The 19,559-nt window shown below is 44.6% G+C and overlaps 1 protein-coding gene across 1 annotated transcript in view; it reads right to left on the bottom strand.

Annotated features, from left to right (window-relative positions):
- PSMF1 (proteasome inhibitor subunit 1) overlaps positions 1 to 729 on the bottom strand; it is a 33,458-nt gene extending 32,729 nt beyond the window's left edge. Inside the window, exon 1 of the mRNA XM_010960929.3 lies at positions 420 to 729. Within this exon, the coding sequence (XP_010959231.1) occupies positions 420 to 548 (129 nt within the window). The 5' untranslated portion in view covers positions 549 to 729. The remainder of the gene's footprint in view (positions 1 to 419) is intronic.
- Positions 730 to 19,559: the final 18,830 nt, after the last annotated feature.

The following is a 19,559-nucleotide window of genomic DNA, read 5'->3' on the forward strand; positions in this document are numbered from 1 at the left end:
CAGGTATCTGGTGGGCGCTGGAGTACTGTACGAGGGTAGACCTGAGTACAGCTCATCACTCTCCCCGAACCCCGCCCAACCCCGCCAGCTGCGTGGGAAGGAGCTTGGCGGAGTTCGGGTAGGTGAGGGGTGCTCAGGGGAGCTGCACCCCTGTCTCAATGCCAGATTCCCACAATCCCGACCTGGGAGACTTCCTGTCCTTGGCTTTTCAATTCATGTTGTGCCAGGTGGGCTGGGACAGGACAGCACCTCCCCGACCCGCAGACTACAGGTACCAATGGTGTCATGAGCCCCAGGGCCCGGACTTGGGAGGAAGGGCAGGCACTCTGCACCAAGCCTCCAGTACTTCGGGTTTGGGCAGAAGACATCTTAATTGCCCCCACCCCCACCCCCTGCCCCAGGTCGGCTCCGCAGCGTACCTGGTCGCCGGCACCCAAGCCGTAGTAGCCGTGCGTGATCACCTCCCAGTGCAGAAAGCAGACGAGCGCGTCCTGCGCGCAGGTGATGGCCGGCGCCGCCGACGCGAACAGCACCTCCAGGCCCGCCATGTGCGCCCCCGGCTTCTGCGGGCGGAGGAAGGAAGGGAGAGAGTGCGGTGAGCCTTCTCCGCTCTCACAGGAGAGCTGACTCCGCTTGGCTCCTCAGCTGATCCTGCTCGCGTCTCCGCCTGCGCAGCCAAAATGGAGATGGAGACTCCCGGGGGTGGGGACGCGGCCGCCGGAAGTAGCTTCCAGCGCCGGCACTGCTGCGCCAGCGCGCCCGGCTGGAAACAGGCGCGCGACACTTAAAGGTTCCTGCGGGCAGAGCGCGGACGGGGCGGGACCCCTGGGGGGTCAGAGCTGGTGTCTCCATCTTCCCCGTAGCTGGCAGGACCGCTACACGCAGGTAGTTGAGGAAAGGCTACCTTGTTCTCAGCCACAGACTTCCCATCTGCAGAATGAGGTGGGCGCTTTTGCTGGTGGGGGAAGAGATTATGAAATTGGGCTAAAATATATTCAGAATAATAGTTGGCATTCAGGCAGCGCTTGCCACGCGCCACATTATTCTAAATGCTTTACTTGTATTCATGTATTCAGTCCTCACAAGCCAACCCTCTAAAGTTGGTATTTGATAGCTCTATTTTACAGATTGGTAAACAGAGGCATAGAGGGGTAAATTTGACCAAGATGAGGGAGAGGCAGAGATGGCACTGCAACCTAGCAGTCTGTCTCCTAGGGAAACATTTGTTAAATGTTTATTGTGTGCTAGATCCTATGCAAAAAATTTTACATTACCCCATCAAAAACTTTTTGAGGTATATTCCATTACCATTCCTGTTTTGCCGATGACTAAAACCAGCTTGGAAGCTGCTTGCTGTAAAGACAGAGCTGCAGAGCTGGCGCTCCTGATCCACTACCAAATTTCAGTCATTTGTTTGTCTGTCTCCTTCATGATTCTTAACACCTATTATTTCTTCAACAGGTTTCTTGAAATCCACTTACTGTTTTTATTAAAATAAATTTAGTTTCCCCATCCCTGTCAGCACCCTGCTGCAAGCCATTATAATCTTTCACTTGGATGTCTGCACAGTCTCTAAACTGTCTTACTCCATCTCTGTCTCCCTAAAGCCTGTTCTACCCACTGCAACTAAAGATTCTGTTAGAACACACGCCAGATCACATCCCTCCTCTGCTCAAAATGCTTCCAGGCTCCCATCACATTTGAAAGAAAACTAAGTACTTCCCATGGTCTGCAAGAACCTTCATATGATCTGTGCTCCCCATCCCCACCTTTCTCTAACATCATCTCCTCCAACTCTCTTCTCATCCCCTGCACTCTTAACTCCAGTAACCTCAACTTTCCTCTTCTTTCACTCCCACATTACCCTCAAAATATATTCTGAATCTGACCACTTCCTACCACCTACACTGCCTCCACCCTGGTCTAATCCTTTGCATGTACTCTCTCTGCCTGCACTGCTCTTTCCCCAAACATCTGCGTGGTTTGGTCTTTCATTTTAAGTGACTCCTTCTTTCACCTCCTATCAGCCTCAGCAGAGGGCTTCCCTGACACCCCATCCAAAATAACCTCCTACTCTTTAACCTTTTACCCTGCTTTCTTGCAAAGCATTAATCACAACCTGACACTTTATTAGGTATTTATTTGCTCGATTATTTAATGACTGTCTTCCCACTAAACTGTGACAAGGAAGAAGGGACCGTGTCTGTCTCGTGCATAGGTATACCTGTGCCTTCCTGGCACAATGTATACTTACTTACTGAAAGAAGGAATGAATGATTGGCCTGGGCTCAGCCCAGTTGGGCCAGTCTCACCCCCTTTGCAGTCTACCACTCACTTTGTTAGCTGGCCCTGTACATTTTCAAATTTGGTGTTCTTGGGGTTCCCTGGGATGCCCAGATTCCTGAACCCCATCTGCAGAGATTCTGGCTGAGCAGGTTTGAGCTGGAGTGCAAGTATGTTGACCACACTCTAGTGATGCCTGTGACATAAAGCTGTGTGTTTTTTCTACTGAGAGGCTCTGCACTTTTAAGCTCCCTGCTCTCGCTTGCTCTGTCCCTTTTGCTTGCAGTATCCTTCCCCAGTTATTGAAAATTCCCATCTATTCAGTAAACCTCCATAGGCTGGGTTGCCGTGGATGGTGATGCAGGCTGTGCACTGCACAAAAGTGCCCACCCAGTAGCAGCCCCATTCTCAAGTGTCTATATAAGAAAGGACCAGATGACCAAGCTGTAGTTCCTGCCTCTATGGAGCTGTCTACTGGTTAAAAAAAATTACAGACAGAGGTAATCCAGTGTGAAAACTGCCATGGCAGAGGGACACTTGGAGGACTGTGCAGACCTAGAGGAGACATCTAATTCAGGCTGGGGGTCAGGGAAGGCTTCTTGGAGGAAGAGATTTCCAACTGCACTGAACTTTATTTGGAAAATTGGGAGTGAAATAAAAGTTGTTCCTGTAAAAGAGAATGGCATATGCAAAGGCATGGAGGGGTGAAAGGCAGCTGGTACTGTGTGATTAGAGCGTCCATGCTGCATCATGAATGAGACCTTCCCCCATCTCCTCCGCCCACAATCAGTTACTCTCTCCTCAGTGCTGTTGGCCTCAGTGGGGTGCCGAGAGGCGGGTAGGGGCCAGAGCTATCAGCCTTAGTAGGGAGGAGAATTTTGTCACTGAAGTTGATTAGAATGGCTGGTTCATGGTGATAATAAAAAGCAGACTGGCTGTTGCTCCATTTTATTACTGCTTTTAAGTTTTTTAAAGACAATGCCCCTACCCGCCCAGACCGTTGCCTGCATCTGGGCAGACAGCTCCCCTGTTTTGGCCACTGCTTTGCATACAATTGGTTCTAGCTCACATCTCACAGAAGTTTGGTTCTCTGTTATACATCATCATCTCTGTTAGCTTGGGTTGCCTCAGAGGCAACAGGAGACAGGACTTGAGTGGTTTATTTGGAAGCTGATTCCAGGAAATAGTAATAAGGGAGTAGAGAAGTGAGAGAGAGAAAGGAAGGCAGCCAATGAGTGTTAGGTGATAAAGCAAAGGTTGTGGAGCCCGCTGGCACTCCCTGGAGTCATCAAACCCCTACCCCTGGGCTCTTTGTGTGCCTGGAGCCTATAGACACCTTAACCTCCACTCCCCACTGCAGGAACCTTTGCATACATGCATTTCTGCAAGATATAAAACATCTTCTCTTGATGTGTGTTTACCCTAACAAAACTCATTGCCCCAGGGGATAGCCCTGCTCACAATACCCTAGACTGACAGGCTTCACATCCTGCCCTTCCCAAAGTCTTAAATCCTATTGTTCAGAGAAGTCCCTGACAGATCTTACAAACCAATCAGGTACCTGTGCATGAATTGATCATGCAACCCCCTCCCCCTTGTGTGCACAGCCCCCTCCCCTCAGTTAAAGACCCTGTACGCCCATCCCTGGCATTCATGCGGGCACCTTTGGCCTGTGTGGTCTGCTGTTGCCTATAGCAGTGTCCCTAATAAGCTTTCCTAAACTCTTCCCAGTCACTGGTAATTCTTTACCAACTCGCGTTACTGGCCCACCGTGTTGTGCCCTCAGCAAAGGTATTACCTCTGAGCACCTGGAGTTCAGTCCTGCCAGGCAACCCTATGAAGCAGAGTTACGACATGTCTCAGAGTTGTTTCAATTGAAGATGAGGGAACTGGGGTGTTTTGCTCACTCACTGCCATCTGCCACAGGTCAAGAGCTGCTTCTTGCGGCATGAAAAGCCCTCAGGAAGAGAATTGTAGAGTTTAGAGAAAGAAGCTTGTGGTCCTTAGAGGTGCCTGCTAAGGAGTGAGTGGGGCACCAGTAGTGACTGCTCTGCACTCCCCGGCCCCTGGTCTGTGGCCCAGCTGTCAATATAAAGTGGACACTAAAATCTGTGTATTGAAAGAATGAGGTGAGCTCTGTCTCTTGTACTAGCTGCGAGTCCCCTGAGATCCAGGACTGTGTTCCATCCACACTGGACCCCAGGGTTCTCCAGGGTCCTCCATGGATGGAGCAAATGGGAGAATCCTCTGGGGCTGGAGGTTGTCCATGTCCTGCCCCCAGTCCATCTAGCACTTTCTGTGGACTTACCGCCATCAACAAGAATCTCAGTTGTTCCTGTGAGGCCTGTGAGTGGCTGAGAAGGAAGGCAGGTGGAATGTGCCGCCCTGGCTGGGCCCCCGCTGCCCGGGCAGCGCAGAGCCCATGCCAGAGATGAGGGCCCAGGATGCTGGAAAGAACGTTGCAGGTGGCGGCAGCCACCAGTTCCAGGTTGCCAAGTGACAGCAATGTGGGTATTCCAAGTTCCCTGGAAACTATCTCCCTGGAAACTGTGAGAAGCAGGATCTAGATGGACACTGAGGTAGAATCATTCACCACTGGAATCTGCTCCTTTGGCCTAATCACTACACCTCCTCCAGGAAGCCTTACATGATTAATACTGTTCAATACTACCTGGAACCCAAGACTTTCCATTCCCCTTGTCAGTGAGGTGCCCAGCATATTTGATACTTAGAGGAGATAACTTAAATATATATATATATACACACAAATATATGTAATTTTAATATAACTATTAGTTTTTTTTAAAGTATTTTTTATTGTGGTAAAATATGCATAACAAAATTTGACTATCTTAATGATTTTAAAGTGTACAGTTCAGTGATATTAAGTCCATTCGTACTGTTGTGCAATCACCAGCATTCATTTTCAGAACTCTCTTCCTCTTGCAAAACTGAAACTCTGTACCTATTAAACATTAACTCCCCATTCCCCGCTCCTCCCAGTCCCTGGCAACCACTTTCTGTCTCCACAGTCTTTCCTTTTCCAAAATATCATATAGTTGGAATCACACAGTATGTAGACTTTCAGACTGTCTTCTTTCACTCGGTAATGTGCGTTTAAGATTCTTCCGTGTGTTTTCATGGTTTGATGGCTCATTTTTTGTTTTGTTTGTTTTTATTGTTAGCACTGAATAACATTCCATTATCTGGATGTACCATGGTTTATCCATTTACCCACTGAAAGTTACCTTGGTTGCTTCTAAGTTTAAGCAATTATAAATAATGAGAGCTCCTGTTGCTCCGCATTCTCACCTGCATTTCACATTGTCAGCGTTCAGGGTCTTGGCCATTTTGATAGGTACGTAGTTGTATCTCATTGTTTTAATTTACATTTCCGTGATGATGTATGAGGTGGGGCATCTTTTCACATGCTTATTTGCCGTCTGTGTATCGTCTTCGATGAGGTGTGTGTTCAGGTCTTTGGCCCAGTTTTTAATCAGGTTGTTTGTTTTCTTATTCTTGAACAACTCTTATTGTTGTTAATAACTCTATTTTGGGCGAAAGTCCTTAATCCCTTATCAGATATAGAATTTGCAAATATTTTTCTCTCATTCTGTGGGTTGCCTTTGTATTCTGTTGACAGTGTGTTTGAATATATGAAAATTTCAAATTTTCGTGAAGTCTAATTTAGTTTTTCTTTTGTTGCCTGTGCTTTTTGCATCAGATCTAGGAAATCATTGCCAAATCCAGTATCATGAAGCTTTTATCCTGTTTTCTTCCAAGAGTTTTATAATTTTAGGTCTTACATTTAGGACTTTGATCCATTGTGAGTTAATTTTTGTGTGTGGTGAGGTAGGGGGCCATCTTCCTTCTTTTGCATATGGATATCCAGTTTTCCTAGTACCGTTTGTTGTAAAAACTGCCCTTCCCTTGTAAATGGTCTTGGCACCCTTGTTAAAATCATTTGACCACGCATGCAAGGGTTTATTTCTGGTCTCTCTTTTCTGTTCCTTTGGTCTACATGTCTCTCTATGGCAGTACAACACTCTTGATTACTGTAGGTTTGTATTAAGTTTTAAAGTCAGGAAATGTGAGTTCTCCATTGGAGTATCACCTGCATACACATGACAAAATTGTTTTAAGTAATAATCACATGATAATCAGTAAAACTTATTTTCCTGATTCATTCTTTTTTTCAAGAATGTACAATTTACACATAATACAAAAATCCTCCTTTTAGTGTACAATTCTTTGATTTGACAAATGTACACAATCCTGTAACCACCATACACTCTAGATATTTCTAGGAAGCAGAGATTCTTTTAAAAAGCATCTTTATTGAAGTATAATTTGCATACAATAAAAGCACCTATTTAGTTGTACACTTCGATGAGTTTTTGGCAAAATGTACAAACCAGTGTAACCACCATGACAATCAAGATATAGAACATTTACATTACTCCCAAAATTTCCTCATGCGGCTCTGCAGCCGATCTCTCTGACCTCTGGCCCAGGCAACCACTGATCTGCTTTCTGTCTCTACAGATTAATTTGGCCCCTCTTAAATCTCATAAAAAAGAATGTCAGTTAGGGGCCCTGGGAAGCAGATGTCAATGGAGTTAGCAGTACTAGAGATTTGTTGCAGATAAGGCTTGTGAAGGAAAAAGGGGAGTAGGAACAGGAGTAAGGGTGGGAGGACTTTCATACCATGATGCAGGTCTGACACCCGTGAAAGAAGAGCGAGGAGAAATGAGGACTGGACAGGAGGACCCTCAGGCTTTGGTGCAGTTCTGAGAAAGTCTCAGCTGCCCCAGCATGGAGCCCCAGAACAAAGATTCCCATGGAGTCCCGTGTCTGGCAGAAATGGCCAGCTATCCCTCTGTGATCTGTCACTGGCTGAGTTGCCATGAAGACATGGTCTCAAGCATTGTCCCAAAGGTGCTACAGCTGTCCCCTGCTGGAGAACTTCACTCCTTGCAGCTGACTGGCAATTTCTTTCTTGAAGAGAGACTGGCACCCCTCCATGGCTGACGTGAAACATGGACTCTTCTGTGCCTGGCTTTTTTCCCTCATCATCATGTCTGAGGTTTATCCATGTTGTTCCGTGTATCAGTTCCTCCCTTTTTATTTCTGAGTAATGTTCCACTGTATGACTATACCACAGTTTGTTCTTTTCCTTATTGGTGGACATTTGGGTTACTTCCAGTTTGATTTAATTATGAATAATGCTATTATTCACATTCACGTACAGGTCTTGGTGTGGACGTATGTTTTCATTAGTCTTGGATACATTCCTGCAGTGGGATTGCTGGTAGTAGTGTATGTTTATCAGAAACTGCCAAATAGCTTTCCAAAGTGGTTTTACCGTGTTATACTCCCATGAACAATAAGTGAGATCCCTGGTTGCTCTACATCCAGCATCACAAGAACTTGCAGGTGCCGAAGTTTTGTGTTCCAAGGTCTATGCAGGAATAGGTCAGAAAGCTGTGACTAAGTTTTTCAGACCTCAGCTAAAGACAGGAAAGACTAGGGGTAGGGAAAAGGGTCCAGGCTGGAGACAGAGAAATGGTCTAGGTATGGGCAGCCCCTCCAACCACAGGGACACATGGAGGGGCCATGCATTGACAAGGGAAGCCACAAGAGGGCGCCCGGGCCCACCCAAATGCCCAGGAAGGGCAGCCATGCAGGGTGAGGTTCCCATGTCTCCTTCATCCTGATTCTTTCTACCTGGAGGTTCAGGGGAACCCTAGATTGGGGGCCCCACTGCAGGTTCTGTCCACAGTGCAGTTAGAGCCTTCATGCATGGAAATACCTGCTTTTCGCTCTGGGCATTGTTGACCACAGGGAGAGACAGTTTTCAGGGAAGCCAAGTCCCAGGGGACACTGACAGTCTGCTCTTCTGTCTCCGAGGCCATTCCCCACTGCCCTCAGCAGACATCTTTATATTCATCCTTTCATTGATTTGGCCCTGATCCTTTCTCCTGCCCACTAAACAGTGGGAAAAGTCTAGCTCCAACCCAAAAGACTCATCGGGCACTTATCCTACCTTGGTCAGGCAGGTGGGATGGGTAACCAGCCTCACCCTGAAAGGCCAGAAGCTGTGCTCGTTGCTCCTGTAACTGGAACATCGGATTCATGAGCACAGGGATCTGTGTCTGTTTGGTTCACTGCTGTACTTCTAGCTCCTAGAACAGAGACTTGCATATATAGTAGAATCTCAATAAATATTTGTTGAATTGAATGAATTAATGAATGCATAAAGGAGAAAAGTGTCTAGGTCTTGGAGTCATGGCAACATGGTTTATAGCTCCACCTCACTGCTTACTCTCTGTGCAAATTTGGCCAAACAACTTACCAAATTGTCAAATAGAGTTTATAATGGTATCTCCCCAAGGACTGTTGGGAGGATTCCTGGAGATGCTGTCACCAAAGCACCTGGCACAGTGCCTGGCACATGGCAGGGGCTCCTCAGCAGTGGTTCATTATTTGAAATAATGAGGTCTTGGGAAGCAGCACTTTTTATTGAGGATTTACCAAGTCTGGCACTTGGCTTACATTATCTAATTCAATTATCTTAACTACTTCATGAGAGGTTAAATAACTTGCCCAGGGTCACACACTGCTGGAAAGAACAAACTTGGGCTTAAGTCCAGGTCTTGAATACTGCCACATACAAGGTCGAACTTCTTGGGTTAAAGTCCAGGCTCCAACTCTTATAAGCAGTTTGACCTTGAGCAAGTTTCTCAGTGGGGAGATGTAGGGAGAGACGGAGTGGGCCACTGCATTGGCCTGGGCTATTCTTCAGGATTTGGAGAGGTCAAAGGCACGACCAACTGTAATGTTGCAACCTCACTCCCTTGAGATTGAGTGACCTGCCGAGGCCTCTGGAAGCTGCTCTTTAACCACCTGGCCTGCATCACACCCCAGACTGTTTCCAAATGGATCTTTTGGACTCCATCTGGAACTGGAGTCACAATCTAGTCAAGGAGGCAACACACGCGCGCACACACAGAGACAGAGGTCCAGAAAGAGAAATTGCTGGCTTTAGCTGGGTAACCTTGGCTAAGCTGCTTTGCTTCTCTGAGCCCAAATTTCCTCATTTGTAAACTGAAGGGTGATAAGTAGCATACTGTATGAGGATTATCTAGAAAATACACGAGGAAGGGCTGAGACTTAAGAGCACTGGAGGTCATCAAGGGGAGACGGGACGTTTGATTTCCAGGGCTCTTGCCATAAGGATCAGGCACTGATTTCTAAGGCCACGTTAAAAGATAACCTTCAGAAAAAGGTAAAATTATGACTCTCATACAAATTTAAAAATGACCATGTGTTAAAGATTTTATTTACCTTGTTAAATGATAAGAGAACCAGATGGATGTCATAACTGGCTCAAAGGAAAAGTCAAAAAACACAAATTTATATGGAATAAAGGAATTGAATTATAAGTGGAGGCAAAGCTAGTTTTTCCAGAAAAGGGGAGTGTGCCTGGCATGTGTGTCCAGAGCCCAGGGAGGAAGAAGGAGAGGTGGGAGATGAGGTCAGAGCTGTCACCTAAAGCCAAATATTAGGAAAAGACTTGGAGGAAATTTTAAAAAATAATAAAGTTCTTTATCCCGTGTCCTAAAAGAAGGGTTAAGTTCCTGTAGGCTTTGGTGGGGTGAACAGTTGGGGTAGGGAGGAGAAGTGGGGGAGAAGATAAAACAAGGACCACTCCTTCCAGGCTTGGCCTTCTTTGGCCTTGGGAGGACCAGACCAGGCACCAGAAGGGGAATCAGTGGCCTGGGCTTCATGGCGTGGCTGATAAGATACCCATTTTCTCATCTCTAAAATAGGTATATACATGTTCATGTTTGTTCAGTTTGCAGTTATGTCAGTTCTCCCTGATTTGACCTACAAATTCAATGTAATCTCAATCAGAATCCCAGGAAATTTTCCTTCCTTCCCTTCTTCCTTCCTCTCTTCCTCCTTCCTTCCTTCCTCCCTTCCTCCCTCCCTTCCCTCTCTCTCTGTCTCTCTCTTTCTATCCCTCCCTCTCTCTCTTTCTCCCCTTTTGTTTGTGAAAAAAGAAAAGTCAAGCTGATTCTAAAATTTATATGAAAATCCCAAACAGCTGAGAGTTACCACTAAAATCTTGAAGAAGAAGGTTAGGAAAATTTACTCTAGCAGATACCAGGATGTATTATTAAACCAGTAATTAAGACAATGTAGTATTAGCAAAAGACACCAATGAAATGGAGAGAGAGGCTGGAACCAGACCTGAATGTATGTGATACTTGATTTAGGACAAAACTGACAGTATAGCACAGTGAGGAAAGGGTATACTTTCCCATAAATGGTGGTAGGACAGTTGGATGTTCAATTCAGGAAAAAAATGAATCTTGATTCCCTACCTCACAGATACAAAGAAAAAAAATCCAAGTGGTTTGTGAAATTAAATTTTAAACTTAAATGTGAAAATTAAAACTAAGTAAAACAAGAGGTAAATTTCTTCATGGCCTTGGGTTAGGCAAAGATTCCTTAAACAGTTCAGCAAAACATTAACCATAAAGGAAAAGACTGATAAACTGAATTTATTAAAATTTATGAAACTTACAAAAGGACAACACACACAGACAAGTATTTCATGAAAGAGATGATCCAAGTGGTGAATAAGGCACGTGGTTACCAGGGAAATGAAATTTCCATCCTTGATGAGACACCCCCGCACACTCACCAAACAAGGCTAAAAGGGAAGAGACTGACACTTCCAAGTGTAGCCAAGGATGTGGAGCAACTGAAACTTTTACACATATTGGCTTAAATCAGTGCAGCCACTTCGGAAAACTAATAGTATCTAGTAAGACAAATGTATGCACACCCTGTGGTCAGCAAATCCACTCCCAGGTTTATACCCAATAGAAATTAGTCCTAATGAGCACTGAAGATATATATAAAGTGTTCGTAGAATTGTGATATAGGATAGCCCCAAACTGGGAATAATTCAGATGCCCATTGCCAGCGGAATGAATGAATGCACTGTGGTATATTTACACAGTAGAAAATTGAAAAGCAACAAAAACAAATGTGTTTTTACTTCATGTGACAAGATGGGAGAATCTTACCATCAACAATTTTAAGTCAAAGAAGCCAGACACAGCCAGAATCACTGCCTGATCCCATGTACTTCAAGTTCAAAACCAGGCAAAACCACTTGATGGTGTTAGAAATTATAATGAGGGTTGTCTCTGGAGCAGGGAGGGAGGAATGGCTGGAAGGGAGCATGGGGGATGACAGTTACGTGGTGTGTTCACTTGGAATACAAGTCACAATGTGTGTAAGTTATACTTGAATAAAATGGCTTTCTTTTTTCAAAAGTGGGTATAAGGATGATACCTTATATTGTAGATAATTAATGAGAATAATAACAGCGACAATAGTAAACATAATAAATTGGCCAAGACCACTGAGTCCTATTTAAGCCAGGTACCGAGGAAATGCCTCACGGATTAAATCCTGTAACAAGGATTAAAGTTTTGAAATATTCCCATATTCTCTTTCCTTTTCCCTTTCCTAGTAGCTAAGCTTCCTCCAGGCAGCCAGAGGCATCCATTTGCTTTCTAGGGAATCAGGATCATCACAGCAGAAGCTCCAGGGAAAAAGCTGATGTTCAGCCTTGGATTCTCAAAATAGGAACTCTGAGTCCCTCTCGAAGAAGGAGTCTTGAAAGCTAAGTTATTTAGAGAGAAACAAATGTTTTCAATTTCTGGGGTTTCATCAAATACATGAAGAGCTTGATCTTGACCTGATGAACAGGAAGATGGATCTTGACCACAAACCACACGAAGAAAAATGCCTGAGATAAGTTGTTAGGGATGTCCCTTCTGCCTAGGAAGGAAAATCAGGGAAGAGAGACAAGTCGGGGAAAAAGAGATAGAGGAAGCAAGATTCCTGGGAGTTTCTTTTACACACACACACACACACACAAACACACATGCACACACGCGCACACACACAGTGCACTGCTATCAAACGACCAGAGAGGCAAAGAGATCAGTTAGAGAAAGCAAAGACTCCATCGTTTGTGCACATCTGCTCGCCATGGTAAAGTCTAGCCACATGCACACATGCTCTCGTTTCATCCTCACGTCAAGCTTATTAGGTAGGCATTATTATCACCCCATCAATCACATGTGGAAACTGAGATAGAGTGATGTGTTCGCTCAAGGTCATAGCTTGACTGCAGAACGTTGCTCTCATCTGCGATGCTGCACTTATTCCTAAAGCACTGAATGTAGCACCCGCTATGTTAAAGGTGTTACTATCACTGTCTTCCCAGTCCTTCTTCCCAAATAAATTGTAGAGGATGCTACAATTAGAAATCAGGGGATTCAAGTTCTAGAAAGACATTGTTCTACCACCAGTTTTAATTAGAAGCCCTTGAGCGAAGTGACAACAGCCTTGCTGATCACCCAGCCCTTCCTGCCCACTCTCCTTTCTGCTCTTGGCAGAGGGCCCTTGGAGGTGATGGGGTGTGCGGGGTGGGGTGTCAGCACCATCCTGCCTTTTAGATAAGGAAATTGAGGGACCCAAGTTGCTTGCCACAGGCTACTTAGCAGGTCAGTAAGAAGGTTTGTGATACAGTCACTGTTCCTCCCCGGGCCTCAGTGTCTCCATCTGTAAAATGGACAGAAAGGCAATTTCTAAACTCTTACACCTGGTTGGAAGTTTCTGGAGTGCAAGAGAAAAAGAGAAAGAGAAGCGGGAAAAGAAAGGAAGAAGAAGAAAGGAGGATGAGATACAGGGTGTTAAAGGGGTGGCTTAGATTTCAGCTTTTATTTTGTTAGGTCTTAATGAGAAAAGATTCAAACCAGATGTCCTGGTGACTTGCAGTAGCTGTGAGTGGAGCTTTGTTGCAATAATACTGCATTAGCTTGAAGCAGTATATCTACCACCAGCCCCCGTCAGAGGAAAGCAATTGGCATTTGCAGGAACCCTGTCCCTGACACTTGAGTTCAGCCCTTGGAAGAGCCTCAGACCCCAACTGGGTATCTAAACTCTTCCAGGAAGGGCCCCTTCTTTAGAGGGTGTCCTGCCCCCATCTCACTCACACCTCTGGGGAGAGCCTTACCCATAGGGCAAGGCTGGGACCCCTGTCAATCACTCACTTGGCAGCACATTCAAGGCACATTTGAGGCAGGATGGGGAGGCAGGAGCAGCAGCGCAGATGGAGCCTGGCCCAGCAGCCCACGGGATCACAGGCCACATTGTTATTACTTTTTAATTAAAATGGCGTCTTTCCCCCTTATTACAAAAGCCATGTCTTGTTTATGTTAGCAAAATTAGACAGTCCAGACCAGGAAAAGGAAAAAATTTAAAATGACCCATGACCCAGAGGGAGTCATTGTTAATGCACTGGTGTATTCAGGGGTCACAAACTAAATGCACAGGGGACCAGGAGTTGATGTAAATGTGAATCGGGTGGTATTAAAATGAATAAATATGTATGAATCAAGTGGTATTAATTTAATGTGTGAGGAGGGTGCTTAATTGATATGAAGATTAATATAAATATGTGAATTGTGATATTAAAAATATCAAGAATGTCTGGATCTGTGGAGTAATTGAGCATATGTAGTCAATAGAAAGACATTTAAAACTCAGAGAGATTTCAAATACTGACTGAGGCTCTGGGGGGTTACCAGTTTGAAACCACCTGCATGTATCTTTCTAGATCTCTCTCTCTCAAATACACACATATGTATAAATATGTAGATTTATTTATAAAAGTACACACACACACATATATGCATATACACACCTAAATACAGAAAAGCATACATACTTCTACAGACATCAAGTGGAATCTCATGTGGATGCTCAACATAATATTCAGGTAAGAATGGAGGTGTTTGGGTTGAAGGACAATTTGGGGCTAGTGCTTCCACCCTTTTCCCCACCTTCTCACCCAAACAGTAGCCCCTAAATAACTCTGGGCAACACAGGAATCCGGCTTGAAAAACCAGTCATCTATTCCAGTGGTTCCTAGTCTTCAGCATTTCATGGACCAGTATATTTCACCTTCCAAAAATTAGCGGGGACTGGTGGCAGGTTGCCAACTTTCTTTCTATCATGTGTGGCAGGCATGGCTAGCTGCCCTCTCAACACCTATTTCCTACCACCCTACCCTATTCTTTTTGGTTCTGTTTGAGGGGGCTATGTACCCTGTCCTGGGCAATTAATCATCATTAGTAAACCCAATGTGGAAATTCGATTTCCTTTGGTCAGATTCTTGATTTCCTAGACCCCCTTGTGGCTAAGGGTGGCCCTGTGACTTAATTTAGCGAATGAGACATAGGAGGAAGTCTGCTGGAGACTTCTAGGAAAGTTTTGCTTCCCCGTAAAAGGGAAAAACATTACTGGCACCATCTTATCCTCACTCTTCCTACTTTGAACCATGAATGTCTTGTCAAGAGTAGTGGCAGCCTTCTTGAGACCATGAGGGAAAAAGTAAAAGAATCACAGAGCCCCCTACTTGCCTAGCATTGGTGAGCAGTGAATCTTCCCCACTAGTCACTGCTGCCAGACTTCTTGGAATGTGAAAAAAATACACCCCTACTTATTTATGCCACTGTTAATTTGATTTTTGTGATGGGCAGCCTAGAAAGAAGAAAAAAGTTAACATCCCTTATCATCATTAAGCTAAAGAAGTAGAATGGAGGTAATGTTACAGGAAAAAAAAGTTTTATGAACATCTTGCTGTTGTCTCTATTTTTCTGATTTTTTCTATAGACTAGCAACAACTTTCTCATGGAGCAGCCTTGGCCCACGGAAAAATGTCTGGGAATTGTTGGTCTTTACCACAGCAGCACGTCGAATGACTAAAGAATAGTTCATCATCAGACTTTCAGTCATTATATAGACCAGCCTCCTATTTTTGGATATTCAGATTGTTTTCATTTGTTTCCCATATAAACAGTGTAATGAACATCCTTGAAGCTCAATCTTCACCATCATCTTCACTGATTTTTTTAGGATAAATTCCTAGAAGCAGAATTTCTAGGTTAAGGAATATGTATGTTTTAGGCTTTAGCTCATACTGCCCAGCTGTCTTCCAGAAAGAAAATACCAAATTGCGTAATTACCTCCCTGTAGATGTTTCACAAAGCTTGAGTTGACAATGCAAGTCACTCCAAGATCCTTTCTAAACTGCTCTTTGGGCCAAGGTGTTTTGAGTTGACCTCCTTCTACCCCTTAACAACGAGGAGTCCTGATTTGCACACTTATGTCATCTCCACCCCTCCCAAGATCATAGTCAGTTGCATATTTACAAGTGCTTACTGTCCATTTCAATTTTCCCGTGCCCTCCCCTGGACTTCCCAAGCCAGAGGAATAAAGTCAGGGCTCCTGTCAGCTTTGGACACAGAGCTGTGCCATCAGGGTCTGCTGACATTCCCAGGCTCACTGCTTACCTTTCTCTGGGATGTCCGGCTCCATATGGAGCTGTTTACTCTTCTACAACCACATCGTGAGCTACTGTGCTTCTGTGCCTTTGCACATGACGTTCCCATCACTGAGAAGACCGTTTCTCTCTTTCAAGCTAACTTGTGCTCATCTTTCAAGATTCTGCGTCAACATCACTGCCACCAGGAAACCTCCTTGACCTCCTCCTGCTGGACAAAGGCCTATGCTTGGGCCCCCACCTCCCTCCATAGTCCTTTCTCCTATAATGTGCTGGTCACACTCTATAGCAACAGCCTGGCCACGTGCCTTATTCCCCCATCAGACTGTAACGGTCCTCAGAGGAAGCGAGAGCCAGGGAGAGAGAACTCCCTTTGAGGGTAGACTGTTCTCCTCCTTGTTCTTGGTGCATAGAAACTTTGTCCACCCTTCAAGTCCTTGTTCAAAGACCTTGTCAACATCCCCCCCACCCCCCAAAAGAAATCTTCCCTGGTGGCCTTAGAGCCCCAGTGGCTCTGTGGAAAACAGTATGGAGATTCCTCAAAAGACTAGGAATAGACTTACTGTATGACCCAGGAATCCTGCTGCTGGGCCTATATCCAGAAGGAACCCTGCTTCAAAATGACACCTGCACCCCAATTTTCATAGCAGCACTATTTACAATAGCCAAGACATGGAAACAGCCTAAATGTCTATCAACAGATGACTGGATAAAGAAGATGTGGTATATTTATACAATGGAATACTACTCAGCCATAAAAATGACAACGCCATTTGCAGCAACATGGATGCTCCTGGAGAATGTCATTCTAAGTGAAGTAAGCCAGAAAGAGAAAGAAAAATACCATATGAGATCACTCATATGTGGGATCTAAAAAACAAACAAACAAAGCATAAATACAAAACAGAAATGGACTCATAGACAGAATACAAACTTGTGGTTGCCAAGGGGGTGGAGGGTCAGAAGGGATAGACTGGGATTTCAAAATTGTAGAATAGATAAACAAGATTATACTGCATAGCACAGGGAAATATACACAAGATCTTGCGGTAGCTCACAGAGAAAAAAATGTGACAATGAATATATATATGTTCATGTATAACTGAAAAATTGTGCTCTACACTGGAATTAGACACAACATTGTAAAATGATTATAAATCAATAAAAAATGTTAAAAAAAAAAAAAAAAAAGAACCCCAGTGGCTCCCTTGGCACCTGGATCACTTGGCCTTGCCCCCAAGGAGACAGTTGCCAGAGAGCAAGGCCCAGAATCATACCTGGGTTTTGTTGCTGTCTAAGTCCACCTGGGCTGCTGTAACAAAATGCCATAGACTTGTGGGTGGGGCTTAAAAACAAACATTTACTTCTCACAGTTCTGGAAGCTGGGAAGTCCAGGATCAAGGTGCTGGCAGATTCGGTGTCCAGTGAGGTTTCTTGGTTTGCAGACGGCTGCCTTCTTGCAGTATCCTGGCATGGCGGGGGTTGGGGTGGCTCTGGTCTCTTCCTTTTCCTCCAAGGGCACTTTTCTCATCATGGGGCCTCCACCATCACGACCTCATCTAAACCTAACCACCTCCAAAGGCTTCACCTCCAAATACTATCACACTGGGGATTAGGGCTTCAAGGTATGAATTTGTGGGGTAGGGGGAACATTCAGTGCATAGCACAACTGATAAGTTTTGTGACCACAGACACCTCCTTCCCTTCTCAGAGTCTGAGCTCCCCTTTTGTGCTTGGAAGGGATTGGAAAGGAAATTTTCAATCAGCCAGTAAATGCCCCTAAAGGAGGCATTTATTCTTTCCTGCTCTAACCCTAAACATTGCCCTTTCTTCTGGCAAACGCCCTGGTTTTCTTTGAGGTGGTCCAGCCCCCTCTTCCTCCAGTCCAGGATGGCTGAGGATGGAGCACTGAACCCCAGCCAATCAGATGCAGGCATTCCCTGGACACAGTGATTTGTTGCGTCATGTGGGCATGTGACTGGACAGCCAGTTATAGTGGAACCCAAAGCTGCTGATGGGATTGCTGCAAAACTGCCACCGCTTTGTACAGCTTTCCAAAAGGGGTGGGGGAAGGCTTTCTCCTTATCTGTCTCATTTGCTCATTCCTGGAACAGTTCAAGGTTAGCACCAGACAGTGCAGGGAGAACTAAAGGGAATGGTCTCCATTACATCTTTAGTATCATTCTTGTGATGTTGATTGGCAGGAAGAACAAAAGGCATCTATGCCATTACTTGGGTCCGTACATCTCCTTCAACTTCCTCTATATTAAAAGAAGAAGGCAAATAAAAAATGCATTAAGAGGGTCTCTCGTTTTGAGAAGAATCAGAAGGAACACACTTTTTAAAAAAAATTTAATTTTTATTTTGTGGAAGAGGGAAGGTAATTAAGTTAGTTAGTTAGTTATTTTATTTATTTATTTTAATGGAGGTACTGGGGATTGAACCCAGGACCTTGTGTGTGCTAAGCGTGCACTCTACCACTGAGCTGTTCCCTCCCCCATGGGCCGCACTTCTTCTTAGGAGAGAAGAATATTCCTGTATATTTAATATGCACATAAAGTATGTGTATTTTGAACAACTATGACCACCAGCTTCTAACTGTTATTGGGGGACCTGTGGAAGCCAATCTCCTTAGTTTGGTGTTGAGGAACTTTTGTAATCTGGCCCCTTCCTACCTTAAAGACAGTATGGTATAGAGATTAAGAGTTTGGACATTGGGATCATGAGGGTTCAGATACCAGCCCCATCACTCATCAGTTGTGTCCTCAATTTTCCCACCTCAAAAATGGAGATAATAATAGTACCTATCATAGGATTTTTTTAATTTTATTTTTTATTGAAGTATAGTTGATTTACAATGTTAGTTTCAGGTGTACAGCAAAGCGATTCAGTTATACATAAACATACACATATATATTTTCAGATTCTGTTACATTATTGCTTATTACAAGGAATTGAATACAGTTCCCTGTGCTGTACAGTAGGTCCTTGTTGTTACCTGTTTTATGTGTAGTAATGTGTATCTTAATCTCAAACTCCTAACTTATCCCTCCCTCTCCTTCCTCTTTGGTAACCATAGTTTATTTTCTATGTCCGTAAATCTATTTCTGGTTTGTAATACAATTTGTATCTTTTCTTTTTTAGATTCCAGATGTAAGTAATATCATACAATATTTGTCTTTCTCTGTCTGATTTTGCGACTATCTTTCCAGCTTTATTTCCATTCCTGCCAGAACTCCAGCTGCCTGAACACTGCAGGCTACTTTAGGCCTCTGTGCCTTTACACATTCTTCTCCCTCTGTCTGTGATTCACATGCTCTGCTTCTCTGTTGCCAGGCTCAGTCCACAGTCACCCACCAAGTTTGTTCTTAACATTGTTCACCAAACACGTCTGGTTCTCCTGAGCCTGGATGGAGAACTTAGCAGCAGGTGCAAGACTCTCAAGAATTCCCTCTTCCCTCTGCCACAGGAACCGGGTCCTGGTGTGAGGATGATGGAGGGAGCAGAGCCACAGCCAAGCCACACTAGAGGTATTGAGCAAAAAGCCCACTTTTGTGATTTAAGACTTCAGGGTTGTTACAACTTTGTTACCTAGACTGTATTGACTCCTTTCATAAGAAAGCTTGCTCAAGGATTCCTCAGACAGAACCGATCATGGCCCATTGGTTTCCATGGCAACCAATACAAACCTTTACCCATTCCTTATCCCCTACAGCCCTATATTAAATAACTGGCTTCTGCGTCTCACGGTGCCACCTGACTGTGCTCTCCTTGGAGTGGCCTTTCCTAACTCCCCATCATCAAGATGCTCCTGCTCTCCTCTGAATGAACACTGTTT

Source organism: Camelus bactrianus, chromosome 19 (genome assembly GCF_048773025.1).
Source record: "Camelus bactrianus isolate YW-2024 breed Bactrian camel chromosome 19, ASM4877302v1, whole genome shotgun sequence".
NCBI lineage: Eukaryota > Metazoa > Chordata > Mammalia > Artiodactyla > Camelidae > Camelus > Camelus bactrianus.